This window comes from Terrapene carolina, unplaced genomic scaffold (assembly GCF_002925995.2).
Source record: "Terrapene carolina triunguis isolate 2854851 unplaced genomic scaffold, T_m_triunguis-2.0 Scaffold838, whole genome shotgun sequence".
NCBI classification, from domain to species: Eukaryota; Metazoa; Chordata; order Testudines; family Emydidae; genus Terrapene; species Terrapene triunguis.
The window spans coordinates 12183553-12193986 of NW_020665189.1; the positions used below are offsets into that span (position 1 = coordinate 12183553).

The following is a 10434-nucleotide window of genomic DNA, read 5'->3' on the forward strand; positions in this document are numbered from 1 at the left end:
TGGAGTCGGGTTGCTTGGGAATGCAGCCCAAAGCTGGTGGTAAACTCTATCTAAGGCTAAGCATCAGCTCAGTTTGCCCAGTTGATAGAAACCCTATTTCTCCAATGGATGGGACAACTCTTTATCGAGTTCTGAGGATGATTTTAGTGCCTGAATATGTGTACTTGTCTCCAAAGCTACCAACCTTATCCTTTTCCAAAAAGATAGTCTGAACAAACTGAGTACACAATATTTGATTAGAACAAGTTCAAAGATACCATAAATACAATAGACACATTTACAAGCAGGAGCATAAATCTGAAGTCCACTTTCAGAGATACATGTGTTGTAAGTGGCTTAATTATCACGCATAATAATGCATGTTTATTTGCTAAGATTAGGCCTTTAGCAATGTCAACTTCTGTGATGAGTTATTTTATTACTCCCATCCCTCACCCGAATCCAAGCATTTTATTATTTCAACTCTTATTATACAAAATTTGAGCACTATGATAAGGGAGAAAGGGCAGTCACATGATGCCCATTTAAAGCATATGTAAATCTCTGAAAGACCAAAAACTCACTTTTTCAGCTGGGCGTGTAACGTTACAACTAACCGCGTTGTTTCCTCCAGTTCGCGGACCAACTGATTTCTTTTGCTATTCAACTTCAATCTAGAGAAGACAGCAAAGATGGACAATAAGTTAAAATGACATTTTAAAATTAAAATGAAAAATTTGCGCCCTTACTGTGCAATTCTGCTGAGACTAAGTAGGAAGTAAATTAGGACAGTAATCAGCCCTGTGTAACACAGTTCTATAGTTTTTTTCATGTTTTTTTGTTTTCTTGGTTTTTTAAACAGCTTCAAGGAACACTAAAATCTGGGGCCCAGTCCTGCAAATGCTTATTTCTGGGTAGAGTAGCAAGCACTATACCTGGTTGTGTTTCTAGGATCAGTCCATAGACATTTGGTAGTAGTTTTTGGATAACTCAGGAGGCATTTTGCCAGTCACACAGTTATAGTCTTACAGTCAATGTATCAGAAATGCGGATTTGTGAATTATCCTTTCACTCAATTTCAAAAAGAAGAGGGAATACATTTTTCATGTCAAATATTTCTCTAAATAAAATAGGTTAAAAAAATCACCTCGCTAAAGACATTTATGATCCAGTGTAATTTCCAGATTTATATAACATATTTCTAAGTATTCAAATTCTAATGAGCGCACGCAGCTCCATTGTTTTCCTTCAGCTACTTAATGTCACCAGAACGGTGCTAAGCAGCTGGAGCAGACCACAGAATCTGTCTCTATAATTGGTAATGAAGCATGATATATTTGTGATTCGGTTTTCAGTGGGAGATTACACACACACACACACACACACACACACACACACACACACACACACCCGTATTGGGAAGAGTGGGTTTTTTCAGGCGCTTCCCTCCTACACCTCTCCTCCCACTGAAGGAGCTTTCCTAGAAACTCCTCACCATAGTACCCGGTATGTAGTTTATGTAAATAGAAACAAAGATGAATGTTAGGTAGTATAAAGACACTGCCTGAGGCTTCATGCACCATCAAGAGTCTAAATTCAGTCTAGCTAAAACCAGGCTAGTCTACGCAGCCAGTTAGAGTGTGGCAAGCTAGAGAGTTTTCAGAGTACCAGCCGTGTTAGTCTGTATCCGCAAAAAGAACAGGAGTACTTGTGGCACCTTAGAGACTAACAAATTTATTAGAGCATAAGCTTTCATGGGCTACAACCCACTTCTTCGGATGCATATAGAGTGGAACATATATTGAGGAGATATATATACACACACATACAGAGAGCATGAACAGGTGGGAGTTGTCTTACCAACTCTGAGAGGCCAATTAAGTAAGAGAAAAAAAACTTCTGAAGTGATAATCAAGATAGCTCAGTACAGACAGTTTGATAAGAAGCAAGTGTGAAAATACTTACAAGGGGAGATAGATTCAATGTTTGTAATGGCTCAGCCATTCCCAGTCCTTATTCAATCCTGAGTTGATTGTATCTAGTTTGCATATCAATTCCAGCTCAGCAGTCTCTCGTTGGAGTCTGTTTTTGAAGTTTTTCTGTTGTAAGATAGCCACCCGCAGGTCTGTTATTGAATGGCCAGACAGGTTAAAGTGTTCTCCCACTAGTTTTTGAGTATTATGATTCCTCATGTCAGATTTGTGTCCATTAATTCTTTTGCGTAGAGACTGTCCGGTTTGGCCAATGTACATGGCAGAGGGGCATTGCTGGCACATGATGGCATATATCACATTGGTAGATGTGCAGGTGAACGAGCCCCTGATGGTATGGCTGATGTGATTAGGTCCTATGATGGTGTCACTTGAATAGATATGTGGACAGAGTTGGCATCGGGCTTTGTTATAAGGATAGGTTCCTGGGTCAGTGTTTTTGTTCAGTGATGTGTGGTTGCTGGTGAGTATTTGCTTTAGGTTGGGGGCTTGTCTGTAAGCGAGGACAGGTCTGTCTCCCAAGATCTGTGAGAGTAAAGGATCATCTTTCAGGATAGGTTGTAGATCTCTGATGATGCGCTAGAGAGGTTTTAGTTGGGGGCTGAAGGTGACAGCTAGTGGTGTTCTGTTATTTTCTTTGTTGGGCCTGTCTTGTAGGAGGTGACTTCTGGGTACTCGTCTGGCTCTGTCAATCTGTTTTTTCACTTCAGCAGGTGGGTATTGTAGTTTTAAGAATGCTTGATAGAGATCTTGTAGGTGCTTGTCTCTATCTGAGGGATTGGAGCAAATGCAGTTATATCTTAGAGCTTGGCTGTAGACAATGGATCGTGTGGTGTGTCCTGGATGGAAGCTGGAGGCATGTAGGTAAGTGTAGCGGTCAGTAGGTTTCCGGTATAGGGTGGTCTTTATGTGACCATCGCTTATTACCACAGTAGTGTCCAGGAAATGGACCGCTTGTGTGGATTGATCTAGGCTGAGGTTGATGGTGGGATGGAAATTATTGAAATCATGGTGGAATTCCTCGAGGGCTTCTTTTCCATGGGTCCAGATGATGAAGATGTCATCAATGTAGCGCAAGTAGAGTAGGGGCGTTAGGGGATGAGAGCTAAGGAAGCGTTGTTCTAAGTCAGCCATAAAAATGTTGGCATACTGTGGGGCCATGCAGGTACCCATAGCAGTGCCACTGACTTGAAGGTATATATTGTCCCCAAATGTGAAATAGTTGTGGGTGAGGACAAAGTCACAAAGTTCAGCCACCAGGTTAGCTGTGACATTATTGGGGATACTGTTCCTGATAGCTTGTAGTCCATCTTTGCGTGGAATGTTGGTGTAGAGAGCGTCTACGTCCATAGTGGCCAGGATGGTGTTTTCTGGAAGATCACCGATGGATTGTAGTTTCCTCAGGAAGTCAGTGGTGTCTCGAAGATAGCTAGGAGTGCTGGTAGCGTAGGGTCTGAGGAGAGAGTCCACATAACCAGACAAGCCTGATGTTAGGGTGCCAATGCCTGAGATGATGGGGAGTCCAGGATTTCCAGGTTTATGGATCTTGGGTAGCAAATAGAATACCCCTGGTCGGGGTTCTAGGCATGTGTCTGTACAGATTTGTTCCTGTGCTTTGTCAGGGAGTTTTTTTAGCAGATGGTGTAGTTTCTTTAGGTAATCCTCAGTGGGATCAGAGGATAATGGCCTGTAGAATGTGGTGTTAGAGAGCTGTCTAGCAGCCTCTTGGTCTTGCTGCAGACTTACTCACTGTTTAGACCAGGGGTCGGCAACCTTTCAGAAGTGGTGTGCCGAGTCTTCATTTATTCACTCTAATTTAAGGTTTCGTGTGCCAGAAATATATTTTAATGTTTTTAGAGGTCTCTTTCTATAAGTCTATAATATATAACTAAACTATTGTTGTATGTAAAGTAAATAAGATTTTTTCAATGTTTAAGAAGCTTCTTTTAAAATTAAATGAAAATGCAGATCCCTCCGGACCGCTGGCCAGGACCCAGGCAGTGTGAGTGCCACTGAAAATCAGCTCACGTGCCGCCTTTGGCACGCGTGCCATAGGTTGCCCACCCCTGGTTTAGACAATCCCAGGAGTCAGGGAAAAGGCAGCCAGAAGAGCTCCCTGTCTAAAATAGCCAAAATGTGTTGGACCACTTAAAAAACAAGTTCCAGACCAAAGAACTCTCTCCTGGAAAATCCTTGCCATCAAGCCTGAAGAGTTCAACTTAGAGACCAATAGGAGGAGCAGGAACAATCTTTACTTACTTACACAATAAAGCATAAAGAGTGACAGTGGGAGTGGGAGGGGCAACATGGTCCACTGGATATGGCATTAGGCAGGCAATCAGGAGCACTGAGTTCTAGTCCAAGCATCATGACTAACCTTCTGTTTGCTACTGGGCATGTCATTTACCTCAGTGCCTCAGTTTCCTCTCCCATCCTTTGTCCATTGTCTGTTTTGACTAGAAGGCCTTAGGGTTCAGGGCCTTCTCTCACTATATATTTGTACAGCACCTAGTACAATTTGATTTGACTCTAACCACTACTATAACACCAATAAAAAACAGATAGCCAAGGCCAACTCAGTTGGGACACATGAAAGTTTTAAAGTTTGAGGACGATACCAAGCTGGGAGGGGTTGCAAATGCTTTGGAGGATAGGATTAAAATTCAAAATGTTCTGGACAAACTGGAAAATGTAAACAGAATGAAATTCAATAAGGACAATTGCAAATACTCCACTTAGGAAGGAACAATCAATTACACACATACAAAATGGGAAATGACTGCCTAGGAAGGAGTATGGCAGAAAGGGATCTTGGGGTCATAGTGGACCACAAGCTAAATATTAGTCAACAGTGTAACACTGTTGCAAAAAAAGCGATGTATTAGCAGGAGTGTCATAAGCAAGACACGAGAAGTAATTCTTCCGCTCTACTCCACGCTGATTAGGCTTCAGCTGGAGTACTGTGTCCAGTTCTGGGCACCACATTTCAGGAAAGATGTGGACAAATTGGAGAAAGTCCAGAGAAGAGCAACAAAAATGATTAAAGGTCTAGAAAACATGACCTATTAGGGAAGATTGAAAAAAAAATGGTTTGTTTAGTCTGGAGAAGAGAAGATAATTGGGCACATGATAAGAGTTTTCAAACACATAAAAGGTTGGTACCAGGAAGAGGGTAAAAAATTGTTCTCCTTAACCTCTGAAAATAGGACAAGAAGCGATGGGCTTAAATTTCAGCAAGGGATGTTTAGGTTCAACATTAGGAAAAACTTCCTCTCAGGGTGGTTAAGCACTGGAACAAATTGCCCAACGAGGTTGTGGAATCTCCATCAGTGGAGGTTTTAAAGAACAGGTTAGACAACCACCTGTCAGGGATACTCTAGTTATTGTGTAGTCCTGCCTTGAATGCAGGGGACTAGACTAGATGACCTACTGAAGTCCCTTCCAGTCCTACACTTCTATGATTTAGATCACAACCATATTTTATATGTATGTAGGTAAAGCAAGAGAAATTCCTTTGAAGCACTAGCATTACTTCAGATTTACAATGGTGTAAGAGCAAATTTTGCATTTTTGTCCTTAGTTAGAACATTTTCCGTAGTAGAGAGAAAAGTGGGATAACCCATGCAATTGAAGCAGGTGTTCACTAGGGATTAGAAAGCAAAATACGATCACTCAGCTATATGACGTTCTCATTGAATCCAGCCCTTCCACGTAAAGAAAACTCAGCACAAGCACTGAAAAGCAAGCTTTCAGGGCTTACAAGTTTTGCAGTAAGGAAACCAGATGGAGATTTTAATGAACTCGCACATTTAGATTATATGTTTCCTGTCCTAACGACATTAAAGTATCTTCAACTTCATAAGGCATAATTTATTTTGAAAAATAGAAGCCCTACCCTGACAGCTGTCGCATTGTAGGCTTTTCTTGATTTATACCTTTGGGCCAAGAGTAGTTTTTAAATTTGTTACTAGAATTTCTGCTAGAAATTTAGTCTTTCATCTCACTTCAGAGATCTTCTGAAATACTAATTAAGTTCATAGCTGTACACACTTCAAAGTGTACACATATATCTGAGTACACTGTGCTTCATAGAGGGTGAAAATTTGATTGATGCAGAAGTCAGGTGCATCTGAAGAAGTGGGTTTTTTACCCAGGAATGCTTATGCCCTAATAAATCTAAGGTGCCACCAGACTCCTCATTGTTTTTGTGGATACAGACTAACATGGCTACCCCACTGACGCAAAAGTCAAATGGGATTCTCAGTGGCATCATTAACAAAGGGGGATGCACTACAGAGCAATGTGTCTAAAAATAAGCTTTTCCTCCCCGCTCCCGCCCTCAATTCTTTTGTGACATCCCAAAATGAGAGTTTCCATAAGCTCCAAGTAAAGGAGTTAATTTTGGAATGGCAGTAGGAGCCATTCATTTAGCTAGAAGTGTTTCACAATAGTAAAAACTCTTGCGATCAGGGATCTCTGCGGTGTCTGGAATTTTTCCAATACGCATGAATATATTTTTAGCATACTTGCATAGGACAGCAGCTAATTACACAGAGTAAATGAGAAGGGAAGTGAGTGCTTGGGGAGGTTCTTTCAGACAAAACCTTAAAAGCAGAAGACTCTTAGCTGCACATGGATGTTCCTAGAACCTCAGGGCACCCTGCTATTTTGCCATGATAAAAGTTGATTATTTATTCTTATTCTATCTGTAAGCCAGTAATTTAAGCTTTGCTCTGCTCTGGTTACATACCTCTCTGTTAAGGCTTTGCTTTGAGTATCTCTTGCAGCTTGAAGGTCTTCCTCTAGACGTTTTCTCTCCATCTCCAATCTTTCCACTTCACCCCGAGTCCACTTTCGGGGGCTAATGAACCGCATTTCCTTTAACAGCTCCTCCTTCTCATTGATTAATATTAGTCGGTCCCGTTCTGAATCCAGCACACCTGGCCAGGCCTCACTGTCCAGTTTAGCCAGATGTATTTTTAAGTTTGCTATTCTATAGAAAAAAAATAAAGTCCACTTCACATACAGTGTTTGTGTTTAGTGGCCTGAGCCCAGCTGCTATTGGACACATGTCCACATAATGAACCACCATGACAATTAGCATCCTTGCTAAGCTGCTCAGCCTGGAGACTGAACTACCCTGCACTGCTGGCATTGTTTACACTATGATTTACCAGATCCATGATTGTCAACAGTGCAGCACAACAGGTGGTAGGAAATTGCAATGTATGTAAGACCCAGAAGTTTTTAACCACAACATCTTCTAACAGTGATAGACACCAGACCCATCTGAGAATTGCCTGCACTACTGCTTTCACTAGCTGTACCCAATAGAAGTTATGGGAGTGAAAAACATCTTGGTGTAAACCCTAGAGATGTTCCACCCAAGTCAGAGCTGATACACACAGGCTGATACACACTGCCACTGTCAGTGCTCTACCTGTTTTGTGGATTGAGAGAACTTTGTACTTCAGGACTGTGAAGTGCTCTTTATGGATACCAGATTAAGTCACTTACATTTCAAATGAAAAAACTGATCTTGTATTGACAAAGCTAATATGATGCTAGCTAGTACTAAAAGAATCTGAATCTTGAATCTTGAACAGTTTTAGTAAAGCACATTTACAGGCCACATTAAAGTACAGTTAGATCATATATTGCTAGTCAGAAGTGTAACAGTATGAGTGGTTATGTTAACATTTATAACCCTAACTAATACATCTGGATACTGTGTGAATGAGCTTGTTCCTAAACCCTCAGCTCTGGGTTTCAGGGTACCCTGCTATTTTGAAAAAGGATGCTCAGTGCAAGTCCAGATTTGAAAAAAATCAAAGCATTAAAACTTAAACCTCAGGCAGCAGCAACATGTGTACGTGAACAGTCAAAGGGGTGACAAAATATCACTCTGAATCACTAGTCACTTATATGGATACTGCATAAAAACTATTTTGATTACAGGCATTATTCTAAAGCCCAACATTAAACTTTATAGTTACTGGTACTTCAGGGCTGCATCATATGTTCAAAAACCTAAGAAAGGACAGGTAGGTACTGAATAACCAAAAGAAGGAAATCAACAGCAATAGCTGGTATAGCAGTAACTATACTGGTTTAAATAGAGTAATAGCTGGAGTTTTAGTGGGTAGCTATATAGCAGATCAGATTGCATAAATTTCCATTCTAGCTACCTGGACTCAAGTCACTTAGGTTTTTGAAGCTTTCCCCTTTAAGGATGGAAGTTTTCCATGCTTTTTCTCTGACAAAACGTGGACCTTTGTGGAAAGATTAATACAAAAAAAGGTTCAGCAGTTTTGCTATAAAATATGAAAGATGGTTGTTTTTTTGTTTGTTTGGGGGATTCTTTTTTAACAGCTCTACAGCTGAAAAGGCTGGTGTCTGGGAAGATGAAGTTTGGCATGCAAATTGCCCTCATGGGACAGTAGTTACACATCTCATTCAGGGTGTAATAAGACTGGAGTTAAACTGAAGTCAATTGGTTGCCAATCTGAGTTTGCCAATTCTTTTGTACTCTGGACATACTACATTGTTCCAGAACACAAATGTTTGATGTTTATGCTAGGCTGAGCATGTACAATTATATTTATTAACTCAGGTAAATGGGCAGCCAACTAACTGGGATTAAAAATCTTAGTGTAAATACACCCTCAGGTACAGACTAAATTCAAACCCTGATTGGCTTGTCAGAGTTAGCAGGATCACAGCAAAGGGGGCAGCCACTGTTACATGGTTATCAAAGGCTCTCAGGATTCAACTTCCGCCCTCCAGCTCCAAAGCACAGGAGGACCAGAAGTCCATAGGGCTCTATGAAAGGGAGGCAACCTGGCCAGGACTAAGCCTATCTAACTTATTCTCATGACACTACAATGGATGTTAACGCTTTTTCTGTCACTTTTCTGCACAGAAGCCACATTTGGGGGGAGGGGCATTCTTAATGCAGAGCCAGTTCCCACAGCGGTGTTGCTTCTTCTTAATTAATTTAAATTCTATAATTATTAGAAATTCATCCTGACTGTTTTTAGGCCTTCTTAGAGCTATTTTGTTTCTGACTGCCTGATTAAGTGCAACAGTGTGCTCCAATGAAGAATTCACAGTGGCATTAATTTATAATCCAAGAATTCCTCAGTGCATTTTGAAGGAATATGAATTTTTATAAGAGGATTGCTTGGTATTAATCTGATCACTCCTGGCATACATTTGCATGGATATGGCTTTTCAATGGAATTTGCTCTCAATGCTCTGCACACATTCTTACACTTTTTTTTAAACTAACCCTGAATTTGCCCCTGCTTTGCAAGCAACCATTCTTTGCTTTTTGGATTAAAAAATAAACCCACTTTTAAAGTCCAAAAAAATTCTTTTATCGTTATGGAATAAATGCTTTGCAAATGACTTGGCATTTAGCTGAAAACTCCAGCCCTTCAGCTTTCACAGACTGAGCATTTAAACCACATCATTCATGCACAAGTCCGGATTTGCATTACAAAGAAATCAGCAATAGTAGGTTCTGAGGTGCCAGGCACAGAGTCATTCTGAGTGCCTATCACCTCTGAGGCTGAAGGAAGTGGAGGGAAGGATGCTTAGTTTTATTTTTAACGGTACTCTTTTTAAATAGAACAATCATTCTAGATTGTTTGTTTGGTATCCCAATATGCAATCTGACTCCTTTATTGATCCAGACAAGTGGCTCCCTCTTTGCAGGAACAAATCAGAGCATGTGCACTTCTATACCTGTGTGCACCTGTAACCCACACACCTTCTCGGTGTGGTGTTGTGTCCCATCTAGTGGCACCGAGACCACTTAAAGAGAGAGATAAAATGAGTCTGCTCTACAGCCCTAGGTAATAGCCAGTGGGCTTTTAGCTCATGCAGTAGAGGTTCATGCACTAAGCTCCAGAGGGCCCCTGTTCAATCCTGCCCACCGGCAACCAGCATCTGTCAGTGTTACACACCCAAAATCAATCAGAAATTCAAGTAGTCAGACTTGCTTCTGCGCTTCAATGGCTGATGAAATTGCACCCACCAAAATGGAGGTGGACCTTTAGAAAGTGTGCTCGCAAGAACATTCTTAAACTTTTGTAATGCTCCAACTGCTGCAGCAATGGTGTCAAATATGTCATTAAGCCATTAAAACATCCATTTAAGACCTTCTAAGACAAGTCTTGGTCAAGGGTTCAGTCACAATGGCTGGTATCTGCTGTCCAATTCCAACCTTGTTTATCCCAATTTGATTAAGGCCTGGACTACACTTTAAATTCAGGTGAACATAACTATGTTGCTCAAGGTCTGAAAATTCCACACCCCGAGCAATGTCACCATGCCGACCTAACTCCCAGTGTACATACAGCTAGGATGACGGAAACATTCTTCCATCAACCTAACTACCATTATGTGGGGAAGTGATATTCCTACAGTGATGGGAAAACCCCTTCCATGGTATATGCTG

At 41.0% G+C, this 10434-nt stretch overlaps 1 protein-coding gene across 1 annotated transcript in view; it reads right to left on the bottom strand.

Moving 5' to 3' along the window:
- Positions 1–10434, bottom strand: part of WWC1 (WW and C2 domain containing 1) — a 166118-nt gene that overhangs the window by 43545 nt on the left and 112139 nt on the right. The window contains exons 9-10 of the mRNA XM_026660863.1: positions 6721–6963; positions 564–653 (exon numbers count right to left, since the gene is read on the bottom strand). Coding sequence (XP_026516648.1) covers positions 564–653; positions 6721–6963 — 333 coding nt within the window. The remainder of the gene's footprint in view (positions 1–563; positions 654–6720; positions 6964–10434) is intronic.